This window comes from Ostrea edulis, chromosome 2, assembly GCF_947568905.1.
Source record: "Ostrea edulis chromosome 2, xbOstEdul1.1, whole genome shotgun sequence".
NCBI classification, from domain to species: domain Eukaryota; kingdom Metazoa; phylum Mollusca; class Bivalvia; order Ostreida; family Ostreidae; genus Ostrea; species Ostrea edulis.
In genome coordinates, this window is record NC_079165.1 from 89056969 (window position 1) to 89083179 (window position 26211).

A 26211-nucleotide genomic window follows, 5' to 3' on the forward strand; every position below is an offset into this window, starting at 1 on the left:
AAAAAACAAACCCAAACTCCAGATCAAATAGGAGAGGCTATTTCAGCTTAGAATAAGAAAGTATCCCCTTGAGGAGAAGTGATATTTCCTGTGTATTTGAATAGATAGAAATGTTTGTGGCAGAATTATAGGCTAGTGGCATTGATTGCCAAGTACAACAAAACGAGGTGACTAAGGATGTGATATATTGGCAAGAAGGATCACAACGAAGCTCTTATGATTAATTTATAGTCAGTCGCGCAGGATGGAAATTCACAAGACTCTGTAGAGATTTGTCAGAAAACTTCAGAGGCGGCATGAGAAACCCCTCAAATACGTTGATAAATCTGTAGTGTGGATTGTGTGTTATTTATACATGTTGCAAGAAATTGGGGTGGTGTTCCTCAAGTGTGTGTGACAGTTTTTCACAGGAATGTTGAAGAGTGCAATTGCTTATATATAATAAGATAAATCAATATTGTTTTGTATGATGCTGATAGTATTATAAATTTGTACAAATGAATAATATTCCAATCCCCTTATGCAAGTAGTGTAAACATATGATTTTTAAATTTTTTTTATCAAATAGCTTTTAATCTCCTTTGATGTGGATTTTCGCTAATTCATGTTAATGACAAGACAGTGAGATTTATGAAGTGAATTTTCTCATGATACAAGACTCAGATTTTGTCATGCTTAGTATTAACCAAGCATAATAAAAGTAATTTGGTGAGTGTGAGTCAAATATCAGTCAACAGACACGGATTTGCACACACAACACACACACACACTTACACACATATATCTTTGTCCAATAATGCACATAATAGGTAGAATAATGAGGAAAAGCACTTTATGAATGATTAGGACAGATAGACATTGAATTTTGGATTATAATGTATATTTAGCTTGTTGAAGTTAGGTATGGAGACTGATTTTGGACAGTACTGTAACAATGGACTACCTCAGGAAGATGACATTTTGTACAAAACATCATAACGGAAATCCCAGACTTAACTAAGTGCTGTATCGCATGTATTTAACCTTCATCTGTATAAATTCATCACTTTTTGTCAAGTATGACTGTTGCAGTCATATTCTGAGATTTTTATAACCATGAGTACGGGAGAGTGTTCGAATCGCAGCTCTGCATTCCATGAGGGAGCGACGTATAGATACAGTTGACTCTTATTGGACATTTGTGGTCGGTGTCGAAAGTGGTGTGTTAGTGACGTATGTGGCCTTCTAACGATCTCACCAGCACTAGGCAGCATGGCTGTTATATGTAAATTGTGTGTAAATTTAGTGTATCAACATTGAATTTCAAGGACATGAATTAAATCATTCATATGTTATTACAAAACCAGTTTTCAATACTATTATGTGTTGATTAATGTATATCAATTACTCAGTTCATTTCACATTATATAAACATGTACAAGTATATCACAGTCATCCTATATGCATATTTAATAGAAAAAAATATAGTTGACAATTATATATTCTAGCTTTTTCTTGTACCTTTGTGATCTTTGATAGACTTTCACTTTTGGTCTTGTTGATTAATTTAATTGTGGTTCCTTTTTATTACACTTATACATCATGTTTTCAATATACCCATGTTTTCTTCCCTGGTTGGTTTTGTTTTAGCTGTGGTTGATATGTGTAGAAGTTTCATAGACTTGTAGAGGACAGCGTGAACAGTTCTACGTTGATCTGCACACATGTAATAACGTTTCATTTCTCGTACATTGTAATTATCATCAGCTGACTTTTAACACACACACAAAACTAGAGCCACACAGATCTGAATAAGTAAGTACATTGGACTGTTTGGTAATGGACATTCTCATGATTACTTGTATTCTGCCTACTCTGACGAAATTTTTCAGTGAAAAATCATAATTTGAAAGATGTTGCAGTTTATTCCCATCACAAATCAGTCTAGATTCCTCTATGGTGTTTACATTAATTAAATCGTGTCTTAAGTTGTAAGTTTCAATGATTGTACAGTCTTGGCTTGAAATGTTTGTCTGTCTGTGTTTGTTGTTACTGGTCAGAGATTATATTGTACAGATTTTTTTTCCCTGTCGTAGTGTAATGTCTTATCTATACAGAGTAGTCTATCTTGTTATATTTGTTATGCATAGATTATATAGATGTGTTAAAAGACCCCACAGCATCTTCAAATTCCAATTTGGTTGTTTCCCTCCGTGTGTTAATTAAATCAGCCCAAGATTTTCATTTTTTTTTAACTGGTATTGTAACGGATGTTTTCTTTACACTGTGTGTACAGAGTGCATTTTGTTGAACGATATTACAAGAAGAATAGTATTTCAAGTCCTGATTTAACATATTTATTACTCGTAATGAAGAAAATATTTACTAATATTTGAGTCTAGTACTTGTCATAATTTTCATGTTTTCAGGTTATGCTGTTTTACCATAAAATATACTTATATTAATGCAGAGTTAGCCCAGCCTGCTGTATTGTTTTTATTTATATATTGCCATTAATTTCTCACACTGTACATTCATCACTCTCCGTGTAGACCTGGGAAGTGGAAAGGGAGACAACTTGTGTCGTTTCTTCTGATTTAATCTATACAGCAATAAATAAAAGTTTTATACGGGAAGAATCACACATGTTTTGTGCAAATATAGAATTGTCATGAAAGACTGTGTTTTGTTGTTATTATTTTCTACAGGAAGAAGTAAACTGTTCAAGATTATCAAGTATTTGTACAGATATGAAAACCATATAAATTGTTAAAGATGATCAAGTTTTCATACAAATATGAAAACCAAAGGAATAGGCCTATTGAATTGTTTACGATGCTTTACTTTGCGTGTCATTTTGTCCCTAGCTTTCTCATTTGGATGGGAACTGCTACAAAATTTGTTCCTTAACTGTACAAAATATGATTTCTGGCTTCATTATTTGGCTTTTGGAGAGTTGGGTTTGTGGACATTTATATAATGATGATTGCACATGCATGATGTCACTTTTGTGCTCACAATCATCCTGGTTTGAGTATTAACCTATTCTTTTCTGAGTATTACTCAAACTTGATGAATGTTCTATAGTAAACATTCAGAGGTGTGATTTTTCTCTCTTTTCAGAGGAAATCGTCTGATTAGCTTAATTTGAAACACTTTGGGTTTGATCTAAAGTGACAGAAAATTTTATTTTTTCCAGGTAGGGTGAGGTGTTTTCCTTCCTTTTTGACCAGTTTTCCCTCTGATTTCTGAGGAATTTAATCACAGACCTGATATATTGTTTTCTACTAGCCAAGAGATTTTGTTTTTCCATTTGTATATGTACATGTATCACAAAAACTAATAATTGAAACAGTCCCCATCAATATTTATAAAGCTCATTCACAGCTGAACTGATTCCAGGACAAAACTTAACTTTTTGGGTGCAAATTTGTTTGAATGCACTGAAGTTCTTTTCTCCCCCCACTCCCCCCAAAGCACAGAGAAAATAAAAAAAAGCAATGTATAAATGTCAAGTTGGTTAACTTAAAAATTCAAATATCCTGTGAGTGAACAATGACAACTTGCCTAAATCTGCATACTGTTTCTTTCATAGTCGAGTGGTACCTCAAGATGCATCTACAGGCCTGGTCATGTAGTCAATATAGAGTGGCACCTCAACCTGTATAAACAGACCCGGTCATGTAGTCAATATAGAGTGGTACCTCAACCTGTATATACTGGCCCAGTCATGTAGTCAATATAGAGTGGCACCTCAACCTGTATATACTGGCCCAGTCATGTAGTCAATATAGAGTGGTACCTCAACCTGTATATACTGGCCCAGTCATGTAGTCAATATAGTGGTACCTCAACTTGTGTCTACAGGCCTTGTCATGTATTCATAACACTGTAGTATATAGGAGAGAGGAGAAAATCTGTGGCTGGACCGGGAATCGAACATTGGACCCCTGTATTACTAGTCAGGTGCTCTTACCACCGAGCTACCCAAGCCGATATCCATGATCTGTATAGCTCTAATTACTACATTCCTCCCTCCTTATATTGTCTTCACCCTCAAAAACACACACAACCCAGATTCTTTTTGCCCCTGGCAGGAGTTTCACCTGCAAGTCCAGGGGTGGTCAACGGCACCAAACGTAGTATATAGGAGAGAGGAGAAATCTTTTGGCTGGACCGGGATTCAAACCCTGTACCCTTGCATTACTAGTCATGTGCTCTAACACTGAGCTACCCATGCTGATATCCAAGGTCCGTATAGTCCTAATTACTACAATACAAAGTTTTATCTCAACCTATATCTACTGGTCCAGTCATTGATAATATAGTCAGAGTGGTACCTCAACCTGTATCTACTGGTCCAGTCATTGATAATATAGAGTCAGAGTGGTACCTCAACCTGTATCTACCGGCCCAGTCATTGATAATATAGAGTCAGAGTGACACCTCAATCTGTATCTACTGGTCCAGTCATTGATAATATAGTCAGAGTGGTACCTCAACCTGTATCTACTAGTCCAGTCATTGATAATATAGTCAGAGTGGTACCTCAACCTGTATCTACTGGCCCAGTCATTGATAATATAGAGTCAGAGTGACACCTCAATCTGTATCTACTGGTCCAGTCATTGATAATATAGAGTCAGAGTGGTACCTCAACCTGTATCTACTGACCCAGTCATAATATAGAGGCATCCAGACCTGTATCAAATGACACAGTCATATAAATAGTGTGTTGCATCCAATGTGCACAAATATATCGCACCTTGTATTGCAGTTTATGTCTTGCCTTTTAAAAGAAACCCAATATCAACCCATGTCTAGTTCACTGAAGTGTAAATCCACATACATATAATTAGTATGCATTATAGGTGTGGAAACACAATGGTATATACTTGAAGACAACACAACTCACATTTTTCATTTATTCTGTAACAACCCAATATGGATGTACATCGTACATTATATTTTACTATGCAAATAGTCATATACATTTCTAATATTAGACATTATTATATACTTTCAATTTCATCTCTTCTTTTTTCTTTAAAAGTTTGCGGGCATATATCACACGATATATGCCCAGAAACATTCCGGCTCGCAAACATTACGTCACAATCAATACACAAGTAAATTACTACGCCGTTAATTTAATTTTTTTTCGTGTTTTTCATCTTTTACTCAGTTAAACCAATAAAGAAATTGTTAAAAATAAAATTATTGTTAGTTTCTAAATGAAATTGAAAGTATATAATAAAAAGGTTATAGACTTTGTATGGGAAAATATGACGACCTCGTTTTTTGTCGCGGATGGACCTCGCAAGCTCGGTCCGTCTACGCACCAAAAAACTCGGTTGGCATATTTTCCCATACAAAGTCTATAACCTATAAATATTGCACTTACTCTTGGCACCCTCATAATTTTATTCAAGATGTTGCACCATGATCAATAGAACTTTTTTCATTAGAATTTAAACATGATATGCAAAATTCTTCTAAAATCAGGACAATGCAAGTTTCACAACATACTGAGTCTGCAGAACACTTTTTTCTTTCGTTTGAACATCAACTTTAAAAATAAAATTCTATTCTCGGGCAAAATTTGGAATGGTTAACTTTTGTTAACATTATCAATGGAAAGCAGTTTAAATGGAACAATACCCTCTGTATAAAAATGATTCTAGTGTTAGCTATACACAATACTTACATCATCAGTACAAGTCTACAAGGACACACCCACTACATGATCTTTGTGTACATACCCAGTACATGTATCATAGCAAAAGGTTTCCAACACAGCATAATAAATAATTTTTTGATGAATTTGCTAATGTGATTAGTTCTTGTAAAATTAGCACCATTTACAGTCAAACACGGTTACAGTGAACACACTTGAAATGAATTTGCATTTACAGCAAAGAGAGTTCTATTCCCTGTAGTTTTAATATAGATTATTAACTTATTGGATATACCCAATTATGTTTATAACGAATTAAAATTGTTTTTCCCCAGCATTTCACTTTACGTGGTTTTACTGTATCAGATAATGATGGAAAACATGATCTCAAATATTGTGTCACCATCACCAAGGATACCCATATGTTTGACACTCTAGTTTGCAGAAGGTAATCACGACATATATATATCCTCCAGACTACATACACAGCCAGCTATCAGACATGATTTCTATTACCATATGAGAAGAGTTTTTAGTGAGGATTTAATTTTGGCATTATTAGCAAGGGTGTTGAGATCGATTTGCTAAAATTGAATATCGCTAACAATTTATTCCATATTGGAGGTAATAGTTACCTTCTTTGAATTATAATGTCATTAAAATCAGCTCTTGCTAAATTTATTTACCCACTTTTATGGAAAAATCGCTAAATTTGTGTCTTGCTAAAATTTCATTTACACCGTAACAGTTTGTGTATCATAAATACATAAAAAGTTTATTCAAAGACAAAACTGTAAGAAATGAAACTGGTAACAATCACATTATAATATCAACCTTCCCATGAAAAAATGCAATCCTGTCATGACCTAAAAATTCCAACACCAACGGTTTCTCATGGTAGTTATGATGGAAGCGGGAAGGACATTGCTGATGTCTGGGCAGGAAGCAATATGAAATTTTTGTGCTCTATACTCTCATATCTATTCTATGTTGCTTTGAGATTTTCCCTCAGTGGAGTTGTCTGTCTGTACGTCAGTCTGGCTAGTATCCTCTTTCTCAGTATCACAGTTTACCACATCCTGATTTTCTGGAGAACCGACTTCACTGATGCCTGTGTCACAGTTGCCAGAGTCTGGCTGAATCACCGGACTGTCGCTCTGTTCAGCTGATTCTTGACCATCTCCAGGAGTACGAGAAAGTTCAGGAAGATTTCGTAATTCATGGATAACCTTCTTTATGCCCACCATCCATACATTTACCTAATCATCCAGAAGTATTGGTGAGTTATACATGTGTACATTCGTTGAGGAAAATATCAAAATGAAATATGTATTAAAAAAATATCCGAAAATATACCAAAGAAATTATTTACAAGCAAAACTTTACAACAATTATCAAAATATTTATTAATTCCTTGAAATGTATTGTGTAAACACAATAGAACAAGTAAATTTATTGCTATGCAAAGTTTCTAAAAATAAATTCTTAAATGTCATTTTACAATTTTGTGAATGACTCTCCATACCTCTGCAGTATAATCCACCATCAGATTTTGATGAATGGACCATGCTTCATCATAGTCAGTCTTTTTCATTGCTAGATAATGATAGATAAACAGAAGAGGAGGCATTTTGTCAACAATTATGCTTATGCAAAAGTACTTATACATGCATACTTGGGGAAAAACATTTCCACAATTTATTTTAAAAATCATAAATGCTCCTGACAATCAACATCACTTTTTATTTCCTTCATATTTATACGCATATGTCTATGTGTGGATACAGCGACTTTTGACTGATAGGACGGTACATTTGCATGCATTGTGTACAATAGCTACCTTCAGCCATACTGCACATTCTACACTTCACCAGGAGGGGCAGGTTGTCCCATGATTCCCTGAATAACTGGATCTTCTTCTTCACATCATCAAAAGATCTTTCCTGTGTGTATATAGAAATTATTATTATTTTTTTTTAAAAAATCATACGTATCATTTCAACAACACAGATAAAGGTAGGAAAATATTAAATGACATATGATTCTGATGTGGTTATATTTTTTTTATTCATCTTTAGGACGGACTATGTCAAACCATAATACGCTCAGTCTATGCCGAATGTACAAAAATTTGGTATAGGACAATTCACACTGATTTATAAAGGGCAAATTGTCCCTACCCAATATATATCGTATTAACTGGGTCCAGATTTTATTTCTTCTTTAAATGGTTGAAGATTCTGAGTCAAATAAATCCTACATGGATATTTTCTGTTACAGTCTATATAATAAACTGGAACAGATTTTTGTCAATATTCGACATATTTCCTATAAAATTCTCTCTTAGAGACATAAGTTTTTTAATCAATCAATGTCATCAAAGGTCACTATATCATGTAACAAAGTGAAAGCCCTTTGAATTCTGTAAACGTGAAAAATTACACATGGGATTTATTTACACAAAATACACAATTACAAGATTTTTGTGTAAATTACCCTTACAAATCACAGATTTTCCCATAGTTATGCAATTTATTAAATGATGATACTGACATCGCATAATTTAACCTTGCAAATGAAATATGCGTGATTAAACAACATATGGACCTATCCACGATTAAAGTAAAGGAATTAGGATTGCCATCCATAACTGTGTGTTTGTTGATCAGCATGTTTTTTATTTTTACTGATATTCAATGCTTGTGGTATACCGTAATTGAGGACTTGACTTTGTCCAGGCTGCCCTGTAGTGAGGTAGTGATGATGTCGAGTAACTCTGCAGGACTCTGGAGATTCAATGCCTTCAGTGCCTCTTCTAGGCTGCTAAACCCCGCTTTACTGCCTTGACTGATCGGTGATGTGACAGCGCTGACAGCAGGTGGTGTCACAACCATTCCGGGGACAAGGAGAGGAACTGGGGCGGGGGCACAGGTGGTGGGCACTGGTGGGAGTAGCTGGACAGGGGAGGACGTCACCACAGGCATCAGTAAAGGGGGGCCTTCAGAGGGATTTAATGTTGTACCTTGGTGAAATAAAATTTATTATGAAAAGTGAAAATTTTTAAGTGCCTATAATTACACTTAATATATGTACAATGTACTTATTTCCAAGGAATTGTCATTCCACAGATTTATTTATTCAGTAAGTCTGCAGCTACAATTATTTTCTGATGTTGAAAAAAAATTTGTATCAAGTACATTATGTACAACTTTTGTGACATGAAATGTGAATATGAACAGGTGTCTGTCCAGCAGTTCTGAAATATGACATGTATATAATCTGTCACTTAACGGAATACATATACATGACCATCAACATGTTGTCTATCTACGAATAAGAAACATTGCCTTGTAGAACAACCCCTCACAACAATATACAGTCAAATTTGTTTCTCAAAGAATTAACACACCATAAATAACATGCTAAAATTTATAGAGTTTGATAACTCAACATAGGGGAAAACGTATGCAAAGTTTGTTGATTTCTATTAATATGGTTTCATCTGAATTATGCCCGAAATGTAACTCAAACACATTCACATACAACAGCATTCCTATGCAGGCATGTGTAGCATCATTTTTCCAAGTGGAGGGGAGCCAGAAAAAAATTCAACAAGCAACAACTCATCCACCCTACCAATCTTTTTCTCAGCAGATTGCTCTTTAAGGTCTCATGCTAAGTAAGGATGCCCATTGTATTATTTTACATGGAAAGCACATAATATGCCACAGAAAGTTGGAGGAAGCTTTGTTCGATGAAGGGGGAGGCATTGTTTAATAGATGTACACTACATGAGGAAGCAAAGCAGCAGCATCCTCACTTAGAGTAGCCTTGTTCTTCATCAGAAAATTGTTAAGGGGGAGTAATGCACCAGAGAATCTAGTAGTGCGTTTGAGATCGCTGTTCTTCGCACGAGTACAAATATCCTGTTGATCCCGAATGCTGAGTACGTAACCTGAGAACGGGTTCGAGGAGCAAGAACTCACACCACCTCTGTAGGTACTGTGGTCGAAGAACAAGGAACACGTTCGTGTGCACATGTTCTTGTTGTTCGCGACTCTAAGAAAGGAGCACGAGAACAACAGGAACGGCGACCTCGAACGCACTCTGGTATGGATGAAGAGTGGAGAATATGTACAATATTTTGAAATTGAAAAGTTTCAGATTTACCTTATTTAATTGAAAAATGCAGTTTTAGTAGAAACTAATCTGGAAAAAAATTTAAAACCTCTGCCAGACTCAAACGCATGAACAGTCAACACATTAACCTACTGAGCTACCCAGCGAGGTGATTAAATACATATGTTGCTAATACTTTTAGTTTTCAAAAGGAAGTCCACTATTATGACAATGCATCATTCTTCTAAGTCTTTAAAGAATTTTCCTATACATTCTTACATAATACTTTAACCCCTACCATAGTTTTTCTCTAGTCCTCATTTGAACAAACTTTTGTCTTCATTTATATCTTTCATGGGAGTTTCTAACATTAGTGGTTCTTGAGATATTTTACACATTCTATCCTATTTTCGTTATTTCTTAATTATTTCCTTTATTGCAAGGGGAATGTTTAATTAAATCAAGTTATATTCATGAGAAGTAAAACAAGTGAAAAGTTTGCAGATGACATATTGAAGACTGATGGAAGATAGACCAGACAACAGAAAAAGGACAAATTTTACACTTCAATTAATAAAGCTCACTTAAAGGGGAATGCAACCCCTAAAAAAATTACATGATAAATGATAGGATTAATTATATGATAAAAATTTGTCATACTATTCTGTTGATATATGGCCTAGATAAGCTTCAGTACTAGTTTGAAAACGTTAACAATTGAAATTCATTTCATCTATAGAGGCTGCCATGATGTGGAACTCTTTGGTATTCAAGACCACAAAAATAAATAATTTTGACGTCACACCATCTGTTCCAGTTTTGATGGAATTCTAAGATCATCAAAAGATGTGCATGTGGTAGATTTTATGAATCCTTCCTGTCAAGCTGTTATCGATAATTGCACTAATATGAAAGGGAGATGTAAAAAAGGGTGTTTTTTCCTCGAAATTCCCGACCCAACCAAGTTATCTGGAAAAAAAAGGACTATTTAAACTGTGGATCCATCATATACATAATGACAAGTTGAGGTTCGAGGCATTTGTATGAAGAAACGTGTACTGTCTGCCTGGTCTGTGACGCAACTGAACGTCTTCTTTTCTCAATTTCTTCTTGCGAAAGACCGGGCACAAATCTATACAGCTCCAAACTTAACTGTTTGTGACTTGTCATGTTTACAGTGCTGCTGATGAAATAAACTGAAACTGACAGTGTGACATCGTAAATTAAACTACAATGGTCGCTCTCTTAGCAGCGGGTAATTTAAGATATATGATAGATTAATATTGATTTAATCATTAAGCAAGGATTTTTGTTGTTAAAGACTGTCATTTGTAATATCAGCAAGAAATACTTTATTCATAAAAGCAACAATGTGGTTAGGGTTGCCTTTCCCTTTAAGATTTCTGTTCAGGTGAGTTAAAATCCTATGTCTACACTACGTAAAAGAACTTTTAAATACTTGGATAATACATTTAAAAAAAAATATATACCTATGTAAAGTAATCAGCAATAAAATTAAATCATTTGGAATGTGACAAACCTATATCATAAGAAGAGAGAAAAATCTGATAGAACAAACAACTTTTTCAAACCCATCACCTCCAACTCTCCCATCTGTGAAAGGTGATCCCTATGTCCTCCAGATTTCTCCCTCCTTATCAAACATCATCCCCACATCTCCAGTGGGAGACCCTTTAGGGTGGGTGGGGGTTCGGGTTGGACACCCACCTTTTTAGTCAGAAAATTTAGCTTTAGAAAGGTAAAAATAACGCATTTTGAGGGTGGAAACCCCCCCCCCCCCCCCCTTTGAAAACCAAAATTAAGGGTAGAACATCCCTCCTTTCAAAAATCCCTGGATCCGCCCCTGATCTCATCATGCATAGTGTTATAATCTAATGTACAGGTGCTTGGGTTTTAACATATGTCAGAATACACATCAAGGTTAGATGTGTATTCATTTGTTAAAATCCACCTGTGATCTGATGCCAGTAATGGTTCAGAACTTGACCAGTATCCAGGTCTACCTGCTTTACTTGTGTAATGGATGTGTATTTTATTAACATGCTTTTTGCCATCACCGGTGTCACTATCTCTGTGTCACGCGCGGTACCGGTGACATTGCTAAGTAAACAACGGCAAATTTTTAGGTAGGTTTAATTTTAAAGTCAGTTGTTACATCGTAGGGCTAGGGGTAGGACGTTGTAGGGCTAGGGGTAGGACGTGTTATTGGTAACTGTATATTTTAATGTTAACTTACAGAATAAATTGTTTATATTTATATCCAAATCACGGAGACTGCTTGGTTTATCTTTTATTATCCTAAATTGACATACGGGACAAAAGGAAATATATTTTCCTAATTTACGGGGACTGATGTTCTCATGAGAAGGATTTGAAATCCTAGTGCTACATCCATTCCCGTTACACTTGTCAGTCTCTGTCTCTTTTAGATCACTAACTTACATGCCTATCTCTTTTAGATCACTAACTTACCTGTCTCTTCTAGATCACTAACTTACAGGTCTGTCTCTTTTAGATCACTAACTTACCTGTCTCTTTTAGATCACTAACTTACAGATCTGTCTCTTTTAGATCACTAACTTACGGGTCTAACTCTTTTAGATCACTAACTTACCTGTCTCTTTTAGATCACTAACTTACCTGTCTCTTCTAGATCACTAACTTACCTGTCTCTTCTAGATCACTAACTTACCTGTCTCTCTTAGATCACTAACTTACAGGTCTCTCTTAGATCACTAACTTACCTGTCTCTTTTAGATCACTAACTTACAGGTCTCTCTTAGATCACTAACTTACCTGTCTCTTTTAGATCACTAACTTATCTGTCTCTTTTAGATCACTAACTTACAGGTCTGCCTCTTTTAGATCACTAACTTACCTGCACCATCCCTGTCCGCATTGTCCTTGTTTGATAACGGGTATGCAACACGTCTGTTTAAGTTTGTCCTTTTGTGTGAGGACTGCAGGGCACTAGAGGATTGGTAATCAAATACTGGAGGGTCGTTCCAACCTCGCTCAGTATTTCCTAGGAAAATAAATTTCAATTAATTTGTTCTATTCTCAATACTTTGTTCGTGTACTGTTGGTCGGTTACTAACACACAAAGTTCACGTTCATCGTTATCTTACACAAGTATTTATGTAAAAAAGAAAAGTAATCAACCCTATAGTTCAGTGTACATGTTTTATTGATGTCATAATATGAGCCAACTCACCAGGCCTGGGCGCCGCCATATTTTTGACATGTGACTAGAGTTTGTGACCAATCAAATGATAACAAATAGCAGTATCCTAAAAGTCTCTCTTGTTTGCTGTAAATTAAGTATTTTTGGCATTGCGTTTGATTAACGTTGTTTTGTACCTGTCTCAATGGTGATGCATTGTACATGCCTTAATTGAAAGAGTATGTAACAAGAATTTCTGGAAGTGTCCCCCGATTACATTAGTTTCTATAAAGAAATCTGAGGTATTCCGATTAATACAAGAGAGATAACTGTGAAGTACTTTCCTGTGGTGACGAATTAGTGATGGCGATGAAGTGGTTAATCGCGGTTTAGAAAGAACAGTTTGTTAAAGATGATTTAACAGAGCATTATGCGGTATTATTTATATCTTTGGATTAATAATGAAATTCGATTGTAAAAAATCATTCTGTCCACATGAACTCGGACCGTTCTTTGCTCTGGCTTTCAAAAATGACAGCTACCTTCTGTGTGACAGTGTGTGTGTTCATTATATTTACTGCAGTCGGTAACACTGTCAACTTAACAAACAAAAGTCATTCTCTAAGTTCCTTTGAGACGCACAATTCGGATGGACAGTTTGTGATCGGTAAGATATGAATGAACTATAGCTCTATGATCTATAATACAAATTGTGAGACTGGATTGAGTCTACTGACTGTAGACACATGCTCAATGCTGATCATGTCATTAGGAAACTAGATTTAAAAAAAAAAATGATGACCAAGCCATGCTTCCCACTATACCGACACCTTGTATGTTTTGATCTGCTCATTGATGTTGGATTTTTGGTATAATTCTATAAAAGTTTTAACGTGCAATAAAATGGCAATGATACTCTGCAACAGAGATTAGATCAAAGGCTGTGGTGGTTGTATGTTGTTGGTAAATTTCCATAATGTCAGATTTTTTAAAATTCACATTCTAATTTCTATTCAAAAAAATTTGAAAACCTGTGTAATAATCCCATGAGTATATTGAACCCAACAATCCTGCAATCATGTGTACACGTGATTTACCTGTTTACTTTTCCGTGCATGTATAACTTACTGACACATAGGTTTATGTGTGATAGAAGAGCATTGAACTAGGGATTTCAGTACCAAATCACTTCAGGTTGTGTGACTAATATTTCAGTTCAGTATTCCTCTCTCTCTCTCTGTGAGCTGTCAGTGTATGCTTCAGAATGTTATATGTTGATTAATATTCGGGTCAGAGATTCTGGATGTAAGGCTGATCAGCATGATAATTTGGAAGTCATCTCCCTTGAGCATTATAACAAAGTAAATAGTAATACAGTTTTATATAGTTGTCATAACCCTTCCATTTTGTTAATTGAAAATTTTTCTGTTCTGTTCAATATCAAGTTCCACTGCCAGATTCAATTCAAATCATGTGCTACATGTATATATACAAAAATGATACCAATATTTTTATAGAAATATAGATTGGTATAAGTAATCAAATTTGTCCTACTAGATGTAAAGCTTTGTTTTGAAGAAATTGTTTTCTATAGAAACTTGTTAATCATAAATATCTTGGCTGGATGAGTGGCATGCACAACATCCCAGCACTGGATTGTGTATTTTGATTATAGATAATGTACTTTTAAAATCACATCAGGTACTCTGTGTAGTTTTTGTTTTTCCTGCATACACAAGCAGAATTTCAGAGAAGACACTATTAAACATTGGACTGGATATTTACATGTGCTAGTTCCTTACAGCATGGTTATGGCAGATAAGGGTTTCAACATCGGAATGAAGACATACACTAGTGCATTGAGAGTGAATTCAGCCCTCAGATTTTAGTTTAAGTAAATGTTACAAACTTAAAAGACTGTTAATCCAGAAGGTTTCTACAGAGTAAATGTCTTATATTTATGTTAAACTCAAAACCCTGAGGAAAGATAAGGGGTTTGTTTTTATGGTGTTTTTAGGATTTTGTCATGAAACTGTCAGTTACATGACATGCACAGGTGGGGTAATCTGAAATGTACATGTCCTCCTTATGTGTGGAATTTTGATCAGAAATCTTTGTGTCAGATGGCCACAGACTAGTTAGCAGACATTTTGGACAAGTTTATGACATATTAATTACATATTTACTTTTCCAATCAACCCTACTTAACATGTATTGGGCCCAATAAATACACTGCACAGAATGTAAATAGGTCTAATATGTATGAACAATTTTAGGTCCACTATGCAGTGTACACAATAGACATAATGCTATTATATGTACATATGAAATACACAGTATACAGAGTGTATTAGTACCAATATATAGCTGTACATATACAGAATGTATTAGTACCAATATATAACTGTACACAGTATACAGAATGTATTAATACCAATATATAACTGTACATATACAGAATGTATTAGTACCAATATATAACTGTACATAGTATACAGAATGTATTAGTACCAATATATAGCTGTACACAGTATACAGAATGTATTAATACCAATATATAACTGTACATATACAGAATGTATTAGTACCAATATATAACTGTACATAGTATACAGAATGTATTAATACCAATATATAACTGTACATATACAGAATGTATTAGTACCAATATATAGCTGTACATTGTATACAGAATGTATTAGTACCAATATATAACTGTACACAGTATACAGAGTGTATTAGTACCAATATATAACTGTACATAGTATACAGAATGTATTAGTACCAATATATAACTGTACACAGTATACAGAGTGTATTAGTACCAATATATAACTGTACATAGTATACAGAATGTATTAGTACCAATATATAACTGTACATAGTATACAGAATGTATTAGTACCAATATATAACTGTACACAGTATACAGAATGTATTAGTACCAATATATAGCTGTACACAATATACAGAATGTATTAGTACCAATATATAGCTGTACACAATATACAGAATGTATTAGTACCAATATATAACTGTACATATACAGAATGTATTAGTACCAATATATAGCTGTACACAGTATACAGAATGTATTAGTACCAATATATAACTGTACATATACAGAATGTATTAGTACCAATATATAGCTGTACACAGTATACAGAATGTATTAGTACCAATATATAGCTGTACACAATATACAGAATGTATTAGTACCAATATATAGCTGTACACAATATACAGAATGTATTAATACCAATATATAGCTGTACACAGTATACAGAATGTATTAGTACCAATATATAACTGTACATATACAGAATGTATTAGTACCAATATATAGCTGTACACAGTATACAGAATGTATTAGTACCAATATATAGCTGTACACAATATACAGAATGTATTAGTACCAATATATAGCTGTACACAATATACAGAATGTATTAATACCAATATATAGCTGTACACAGTATACAGAATGTATTAAAGTACCAATATATAACTGTACATAGTATACAGAATGTATTAGTACCAATATATAGCTGTACACAGTATACAGAATGTATTAGTACCAATATATAACTGTACACAGTATACAGAATGATTAAGGACTAACAGTAGACCTGATATACAGAAGAGGTCCAATAAATACACTGTACATTTGAGCTGCAATGAATATTTGAATCCAAGATGTGGACATGGACAATTGGTTTGCAGATACATGTAAAGTTCTCTGTCTTTGCTCTTATCAAAGCAATGCAAGTTGTAACTTACTGAAGGGGAAAACATTTAAAATATGTATATCTTTTATTTCTAAATGTTTAACTTTTTATAAGTAATACACGTAGTATGTATTTACTGAAAACAGTGGACAGGATTAACGTCAAGTAAATAAAGCGATTTAGATATATACTTAAATACAGTAAGTCATTCACAGGAGTGACAAAACTCTGGTGATTAAAAAACGGTAAGTAACATTTTATTTAAAAAGTGTTTTATGTATGATGTTAGATATGATAGAATAGTACAATTGTAATCCCAAATTAATTGACGCGAGTAACTGTACATTTCATTTTTTTTTAAAAATATTGGGGAAAAATAATCAGGGTTAGAATTGGTCCTCGGTACCCTTTGCTTATTGCAAGAGGCGACTAAATGGTGCAATCCTTCGGATGAGACCGCAAAAACTGAGGTCCGGCCGTGTCACAGCAGGTGTGGTGTGATAAAAATCCCTCCCTGCTCAAAGGCGTTAAACGCTGAGCATAGGCCTAAATTTTGCAGCCCTTCACTGGCAGTGGGGATGTTTCGATATGAGTGAAAGATTCTCGAAAGGGACACGAAACAATATTCAATCAATCAATCATTGAAAAATATTACATCGTTTCATGAATGGCTTTAATGATCGTATTATAATTGTGAGAAAGTAATAATTACTGTTACAGTAATGTGCAATTCAAATGAAATTTTGATAATGAATTTTGAATAAAATTGGCATATTTAACTGTTGAATGAATTCAATACCATGAGGCCCTATGAGAATCTCTTTTAAATCTGCAATAAAGTGTTCTTTATTGATTTCATCGAATGTTGATTTTTGGTATGAAATTGTTTCTCAGCTTTACTACACAAAGTAGACAGAATGCAATGGTCTAAATTTCTACCATATTCATAATAGACAAAATATGTTACACCCAATCTATACACTGTGCCCAGTATACCAGTTTCTACTACTGTATTAAAACTGTGTGAATGTTGCATGTTTGCGTGTGTAAGTTGGTCTGATCATTACAATGTACCGCCCACTTTAATGTTTCTAAATTAGCCGTGTTGGTTGGTATCGATTTGTTTGTAACTCTATCTTGGCTTATTGAGTACCATTTGCATTTCTTGATATTAAAATTCACAAGTGATTTTCAAGGTGTAGAAGCTAGCTGATAAGACAGGGATGGTCACAAATTTACATTGCTTGGAGTGTTCATTATTGTTAATTTGTTATTATAGAATGGGTTTGATGAGTTCAACTACCGGTAGATCTCTGTATCAGTAATTAAGTATTGTAAGGTATTTCTCAGTGCAGTAGTGCTGAATGTAAGGAAGTGGTAATGTACAACTACAAACTGCATGGTAACTTCTATTCTCTTTAAAATACTGACAGTCTTTTTATGCCCCCCCCCCCCCCCCCCTTTGAAAAAGAGGGGGCATATTGTTTTGCACCTGTTGTTGGTTGATCTGTAGACCAAGTCTTGTCTGCCCAATATCATAAGAATCCTTGACAGACAATTCTTGTTTACTAGCATATTATCATGTTCTGATTATTTTCAAATCAATTCCAACATAAAAATTAATTACATGTACATTTAAAGATGAAATAGGTTCACAGAATGAAGGGGGTGGGGGGGGGAACAGGCCCATCCCACGTTTTCTTTATCATAGAAATTCCACTACCTGCATGATAGCTTCCTCCCCCTTTTGTGTTGTATATATAAAATGAGTAAAATAAAATTTAAAAGATAGAGTAAAAACAGAATTTTGAATTGAAGAATACTCTGCTCCCTTCACATTTCCACTTGTTAAACCCAGGTCCTAATGTTTTTAATGTACCACAAGCAATGGCCCTTCATCTACCACAAGCAATGTCCCTTCATCAAACATGTGTCTTACATTTATATAACCTTTTTGATCTCCCAAAACCATTTTGTTTTGTTTTGTATTTAAATATAACAAAGGATACAACAAATGCATTTATATATGTACAATTTTCTCTTATACAATTCAAATGAACAATTTCTCTACAGCTTATATAAAACACAAATGAAATGTTTCCAATGTATATACAACAATACTTAGTTTCCTATATCTGAAATCACTTTTGCAGTCAAAGCCTAATACAGCCATATCTTTGGTCTGAATTCTAATCCTCAGGTAACAATATCTACCTGTACCCTTGAAAATCCAATATCAGAAGAAATTTAGATTTTTCTAAGTTGTGTACATGCAGATTGAAACACTTGGCAAAGCAATAAAGTTTCCTCATAAATATTTAAAATCAAACAGTACAAGACGCATTGACTTCTCCCCCTGTTGTGCTTGTTACATGCATGCAACTGATATGAATATGGGTTGCTTCTCAATACCGCATGGTACACTTGGTTTTCAATCTTCCTGATTGTTAATTGCCCGTCTTTATTGTTTTATCAGAAACCAATTAACATTCTTTTTGTCTTTCAGCTTTCAGTGGCAATTTCTTTCTAAAATTATTTAGTACAGTAAACATGAAGTTGAACATGTTGAAACTCGGAAGAAACTAACTCATCATTACCAAGCTACATGTAAATTCTGAGTGTGTGATCAGTTATTTCCTGCACATGAAACAAATTCCTTACAAATACATAGCAAGAAGTGTTTTTTTCCAGAGGAGAAAACAACTTGTACCCTTTCATGTTTTGTTTTCATCAGCTCTTTCCCTTGCAATTTCTGTATTAGGTCACCAAAGTTGCTCTGTTATCGTGCGCCGTCCGTCATGTGTTAAGAATTGAACACTTTTAACTTCTTGATAACTAACATTATTCTTTTCAAAATTTGTTATTAAGCATCATTGGAACAATGGGGAACGTAAATTGTGAATTTCAGGACTCCTGCACCCCAGGGGCTTTAGGGGTGGGGCAAAATCTGCCAAAAATTGACCAATTTTCAAAAATCTTCTTTGATTTTTTGTGTCAGGGTCAATTCAAAGTCACAATGATTTCGTGGTAGAGGACCTTTATATTCTGCTAGAATAGACTTGCATCTTCTACTAGGTTATTACCACTTTTGACCTCATCTACAGCTTAAGCCAAAATTAATATAGTGATTATTGTCTCTATCATTTGAAAGACTTCTTTAATTTGCTGATAACTGTATAAAAACTAAATGGATATACAATGTATATATATAGGAAAAGCAAAAAGGTATGTACAAAATGAAGAATTATACAACCCGGGGTTCTTAGTATAGGGCAGGTCAAAATAGTTATATAGAATTATACAACCCGGGGTTCTTACTATAGGGCGGGTCAAAATAGTTATATAGAATTATACAACCTGGGGTTCTTACTATAGGGCAGATCAAAATAGTTATATAGAATTATACAACCCGGGGTTCTTACTATAAGGCAGGTTAAAATAGTTATATAGAATTATACAACCCGGAGTTCTTACTATAGGGCGGGTCAAAATAGTTATATAGAATTATACAACCCGGGGTTCTTACTATAGGGCAAGTCAAAATAGTTATATAGAATTATACAACCCGGGGTTCTTACCATAGGGCGGGTCAAAATAGTTATATAGTTTGTGAAGTCTCATCAGTATAGGTGCTTTTGAGTACATTTGTGTTTGAAAAACACATCTTGTTTATACTGCAGTTGAATATTAGAATTTTAGCTTAGATATACAGAACAGGAAAATTATTATAGATTTCATAGCCCTAAGTAGGTCTAGTAATACTTTTAACTACTACTTAGGTGACTGATAAGGCTTGTAGGCCTCTTGTTAATTAAAAACCAAGAAGTTTTCAAGATTTTAGCTACAGTATCTCGAGTTGAGATCTTCCTAGTAATGTTTCACATTTCTTCATGTTACATGAGTTAGTGTCTGAAAGATAATATTAAGCAGGTAACTGCAGGTTTGTGTGCACTCTGTGATTTCTTGGTAAATTGTGAAGTTCAATTATTTCAATTTCATAACCTAAGTGTTATGTTAGGAACTGCTTCATTGAGGCAATTGAACACTTACAGTTTGTGAAGTGCACACAATGCTTCTTGTCCAAAAACAATTTTAATATACCCTCTATATTGAGTTCATTACTTTATAATCTAGCTTTCAGATTGTGTCTCAAAATGGCACTCAGATGAATTTGAAAGATATAGCTATATTTTAAATATTGATCAGAGAAGAACATAAGAAGATGTTGCTAAGATGTCAGATACAGAGAAGGTGTTTGGTACTTGTTGCTATAATTACTTTGTCACAATTGATTTTTAGGAATGCTAGAGTATAGATATAGGAAATAACAAAGTTTTTACCTTAACTTGTTGAAACAAAAGTGTCAATAGTTTAATTAATCTCATTAGATATATAACAGTTTTATACACACTTACCTAGCTAGTACATGTATTTTAGTTATATTATGTCTGTGGATGAATTTAGTTCAAGGTCACTAAAGCTTGTTGCAATGTGACAGGGCCACATAATTATAATTAAAAGTAATGTGATTTATTATGAGACTGCGTCTGGGTTTTTTTTGCTTTCCAATTCATTCAGACAAAATATCACATTCTGACGCGGTATGATATTCATATACACAATAATTTAAGGTAGAAAAGTAGCTGATTTATATTCAGGTGTAAGTGGATTTACTCCACATTGCATGTACAATTTATCTCTTCTTTGTTGAATTTTGTTCAAGCAAGTAAATTTATGGTGTTCTGATTTTACAGTATGTTGAACAGATTTATGGAGGTTCCTACATGTTGTTGACCTTGTTTTGTAGTGTGCGATGAGAAGGACATTGTATGTAAGCGAGACAATATCAGTCTAGAAGCTGTGTATGAAATCCACCGTCTCATAGATGATGATCAGAATGGCAATGTTGACCAGTCGGAAAGCGATGAAGTAAGTTCAGTCACTTAATGTACATTGAGTTTAAAACAAACACAGATAGACCAATCAGAGAGCAGTAAAGTGAAGTAATCAACCAATAAAAATCAAAGGATTTAATTAAACATAAAATGATTATATTTGTCAATGACATGGAATTGGGTGTGCAGGGAAATAATGCACAATTATTGACATTTTGGAGGTCAATACGATGCTTTAATTAACTACCCGAAAAGAACAATTATTCACCAAATCCATGAAAATGTTAATTATTGTTTTATTAACTGGTTATTAGAGCCTGTGAAACAATACCCAGGGGTCGGTCATTTTTGTTTATCATAAGAGTGCAAGCTAGACCAAGTTTTAGTCTTTAAGCAGGACATATTATTGTACTACAATGTCTGTATGTCTGCTGTTCGGGGTTTTCTGTTTCTAATTAGCTTCTTTGTAGATCACTCAAGATCATATTGCAATTTTGATCTATTTTGACCTCTCTTACAGGAGTTGTGCCCTTTTAAAAATTATTGTTATATGGAAGGGACATAATTTGTCCAGTGAACTCCTCCCCCAATTTTCAAGTGAGGACCATCTTGTTTTACAGAGTGTTTGTATGGATATTGAAGATGTGCATGTGGCAAGGATTTTGATTTTCTATTATTTTTGAGAAAAATACAGGTTGTTGAACTTAGTCCATTTTGAGGAAATGTATTAAATAAAGGACATGGTTTGTTCTTATAATTTCTCTCACAGTTCTGAAGCTACGGTATTTGTAAATAACTTGAAGATGTGCATAGTGCAAGGATATTGATTCACAACAATTTTTAATTATTTTTGATGTTTTCAATATTGAGAGGTTGTTGAACTTTGTTAAATTTTGGGAAATATTTTACACTCAGAACTCTTGGTTTGTCTATCTACCTCTTGTCACAGTTTTAAGCTAAGACCCTTTATTCATATTATGCAAAGAAAGTATGTCACAGCCTGATACGAAATGAAGCAAATTATGGCATATAAGAAACACCCTTTGTAAGCATGTACCGTGCGTGGTACTCTTGTTTGCAATTCTTGCTACCTTCATCACCCGAAGAAACACTGTGACATCACAATGTACTTAACAGCTGTGACATCAATCGTAACTACTCGGCTATTTCCGTAACCGCAAATGAACCTCGTATGTGAATCGACACCGTCAGAGTCTGTTGCCATGTGTACACAACTGTAACTATGATGTCACAGTCTTACGTCACAATATGAAACGCGAGCTTCCAAATGCATCTAAAATATCATATATATCTAAGGTATTCTACCACTATCATTTTCCATTTGTTTATATATTAGAGTGAATAAGATGTTAATGATACCAAAACTGAATCTGTGGCGAAAATATAAATAATACATTATACATTGATTCGGTTCTGGCCTTTTAACCTCATCCACAGGCGCATTTCCAGTGAAGAAATGCATCGATTTGATGCAATTCTTGCGCCCATCCACATCCAAGTCTTTTTAACGGTTACGGAAAAGGACAAGCACCTGATGAGATTGCTGTGACATCATAGCCTGCTATAAGACATAGTACTAGGCTACGATATCATATCTAGCTAGTAACATGAAGACAGCCACTATTAATGATGTGGATTTCTTAACTTGATATATTTCCTGTCTATCCTTAATGGTTATATTAACATTACATTTACATGTGATGTTTGAAAAGTACCCATGTAAATTTAGACTTCCTACAACTTTCTGTGCTTGTGAGTCAACAACAGCCAGAGATTAGCGAGGGTTCTTTTCTTGAATGTAATTAGTTTTATTCGGCTTCAGACAAACGTGTAGATACATTGTATATAATTTGGATGAAAAGAATCACACAACTCCCTGAACTTTTCAATACACCTTCTCCTTGCAGAGGGTGTTTTAGTTTGACAACTGTGACATCACTTTTGAATCACATGACACAGCAAATATCAATACAACATCTCTGTGCAGAGGTTGTTATTAGTTTGACAACTGTGACGTCATGCGCCTTATCACAATTCACCTTTGAATTAGAATGCTTTGGCCGATATAATATTGCGTTGTGTGACGACACAATTGAATCTGTTTGTAATACAATTGCGAAATGCAACAGAAACTCTTATTGGTCCATATGTATAAGTCCGCCCAAATTCCCTTATACGGAAGTAGTCGGCATTTGAAAACATGACGGCCAGATGGAAACAAACTTCAAAGGAAGAAAGAGGAAAAGTTGTATTCTTGTGTTGTTGTCTCATAAATTTAATATTAAAAAAATCCTAACATATTTTCCTACTATACTTGTGTCCAAACATACCTTCAAATATTTATTAAAGCCCCATACGACCCAAAAACTCGCAGCTTTTGATGATTTCGTTTGTTGACATAGCCAGTCAATTCGAATCCCGGCCCAAATAATATATCATCCCAGTTCCATTAAATGATAATTATTCAAATAGCTAAACTCGCGGCTTTCATCAGTCTGGGCCGGTCTCCATCTCTGCCACACGAGTGGTAATTTAAGGACCATAATGGGCTTATGTAGCATTTTCGTTAATCAAGAGTTTATTTTACCTTTACAAAAATTAAATTTCTATTAATTATTCGTGTTGATAATAAATGAAGAGCAAATACATAACTTACAACCAGTTCTATGAATAGATACTAATACACATGTAGCAACAGAGTTCGAATTGACCGGCTACCTGACATGGCTACATGAACAAACAAAATCATTTGAAGTTGCGAGTTTTCGGGTCGTGTGTGGCTTTAATGAATATTTGAAGGTATGTTTGGACACAAGTATAGTAGGAAAATATGTTAAGATTTTTTTTTATATTGAATTTATGAGACAGCAGCCTCAACCGTGCGCAGCTTTTTGTGCCCCGCAAATCGAAGGTTTTTATAAGAGGTGGATCTGTATCACAATATTTTTTCAGAGAGCTACAGTTCTCCAGCTAGTAATTTTCTAGTCCGTCCATCTTATCTGATCACCTGAATCCGCTCGAGAAAGTGGGCGGGCTGTAATCGGCAACTCTTGTTGTATTACATCAAACATGTCATTCAAACTGTTCAATCATCTCATTCAATTGTGTCGTCACACAACGCAATACTATATCGGGTAAAGCGTTCTAATTCATAGGTGAATTGCGATAAGTCTTTGTGCAGGGATGTCTTCATCTGACAGCTACCATTTTTAGTGACATATTTGTATGACAGCTACTGTAGCTTACATATTGGTCTGACATCTACCGTAGCTTACGTATTGGTCTGACAGCTACCGTAGCTTATGTATTGGTCTGACAGCTACCGTAGCTTACGTATTGGTCTGACAGCTACCGTAGCTTACGTATTGGTCTGACATCTACCATAGCTTACGTATTGGTCTGACATCTACCATAGCTTACGTATTGGTCTGACAGCTACCGTAACTTACGTATTGGTCCGACATCTACTGTAGCTTACGTATTGGTCTGACATCTACCATAGCTTACGTATTGGTCTGACATCTACCATAGCTTACGTATTGGTCTGACAGCTACCGTAACTTACGTATTGGTTCGACATCTACTGTAGCTTACGTATTGGTCTGACAGCTACCATAGCTAACATATTTGCTTTCAATGTACATGTATGTCTGTATTCAGTTTCAACAGTTTAAATGAAGTACATGGTTCATTTATTATAGGATTAAATATTCTTTTGGAAGAATTTATCGATGTGTAAACTCCGGACATTTTACTCACAAACTGAATAAAAGTGCGAAGCACTTTTATGTTAAGTTTGTGAGTAAAATGTCCGGAGTTTACACATCGATAAATTCTTCAAAAAGAATGTTTGATTCTTATAATTCCAATTCATTCACTTTATTAACAATTGCAAAAATTTGAATAGTTTCCCCGCACTATATTGTTTGTTTTCAGGCGTGTATTTATTTTTGTCCAATCAAAACAATTGTAATAAATAAGATTGGAATTATTTAATGTTATTGTTCATATCTTCCACTATGATGTTTTATATTGTGATTATATGATGTTCAATGCGATACATGTATAATATAGTGTTCAATTTCACAATTGAATAATATTCATCAAAGATGTTACTGAAATCTGAGCAAATTTTCTAAAGGTCTTCAGTGGGATAAATTTGTTACACAGTCAGTTTGGGACATAATATGGAGTTATTCAGGGTGTGAAATGAAAATCTGTACTGTTTTTCACCGTTACACACCCTAGATGCCTCCGTATTATGTCCTAAACTGACTGTTGAACCAATAGCATATTAGTAATGTATGCATCATGATTGAGGTTTTGGCATTGTGATGATTATATTAACCTATAACATCTTCAAGATTTTGAAGATTAAAAAAATAAACACATTGGAATGTAAATGTAATGATATACATATGACACGCTAACTATCAGTCTTCTCTAACAAATCTACTCTAATCTCATTGTTTATTTGATCTTTTAATCTTCTCATTTTGGTAGATTTAGAATACTTCTACATATGAAATCGTGTGGAGTGATGAATGCCAGATAGACTTTTTTATATTTACTTTTCAAATAAACAGAAGATTGTTTTGTAGACAGAGA

The 26211-nt window shown here is 34.4% G+C and overlaps 3 protein-coding genes across 10 annotated transcripts in view; 2 read left to right on the forward strand and 1 right to left on the reverse strand.

Moving 5' to 3' along the window:
• Positions 1-2656, forward strand: part of LOC125680328 (histone-lysine N-methyltransferase 2D-like) — a 20792-nt gene extending 18136 nt beyond the window's left edge. The window contains exon 21 of the mRNA XM_048919810.2: positions 1-2656. This exon is cut by the window's left edge and continues 221 nt beyond it. The gene's annotated coding sequence lies outside the window, so the exon portion shown is untranslated.
• A 2234-nt stretch (positions 2657-4890) lies between these two features.
• Positions 4891-13146, reverse strand: LOC125679070 (steroid receptor RNA activator 1-like). Its single transcript, XM_048917991.2, has 6 exons — positions 13011-13146; positions 12675-12821; positions 8368-8678; positions 7497-7599; positions 7182-7252; positions 4891-6915 (listed from the first exon to the last, which is right to left on the reverse strand). The coding sequence occupies exons 1-6, from the start codon at positions 13027-13029 to the stop codon at positions 6637-6639; spliced, it is 930 nt and encodes a 309-aa protein (XP_048773948.2). The 5' UTR covers positions 13030-13146; the 3' UTR covers positions 4891-6636.
• Positions 13054-26211, forward strand: part of LOC125679069 (stromal interaction molecule 1-like) — a 44058-nt gene continuing 30900 nt past the window's right edge. For 4 of the 8 annotated variants that reach the window (XM_048917985.2, XM_048917988.2, XM_048917986.2 and 1 more), the window contains exons 1-2: positions 13079-13626; positions 21495-21616. In XM_048917985.2, coding sequence (XP_048773942.2) covers positions 13455-13626; positions 21495-21616 — 294 coding nt within the window. In that variant the 5' untranslated portion in view covers positions 13079-13454. Of the gene's footprint in view, positions 13627-21494; positions 21617-26211 lie in introns of all 8 variants that reach the window. The other 4 variants (XM_048917987.2, XM_056155375.1, XM_056155373.1 and 1 more) reach the window with 4 other exon arrangements.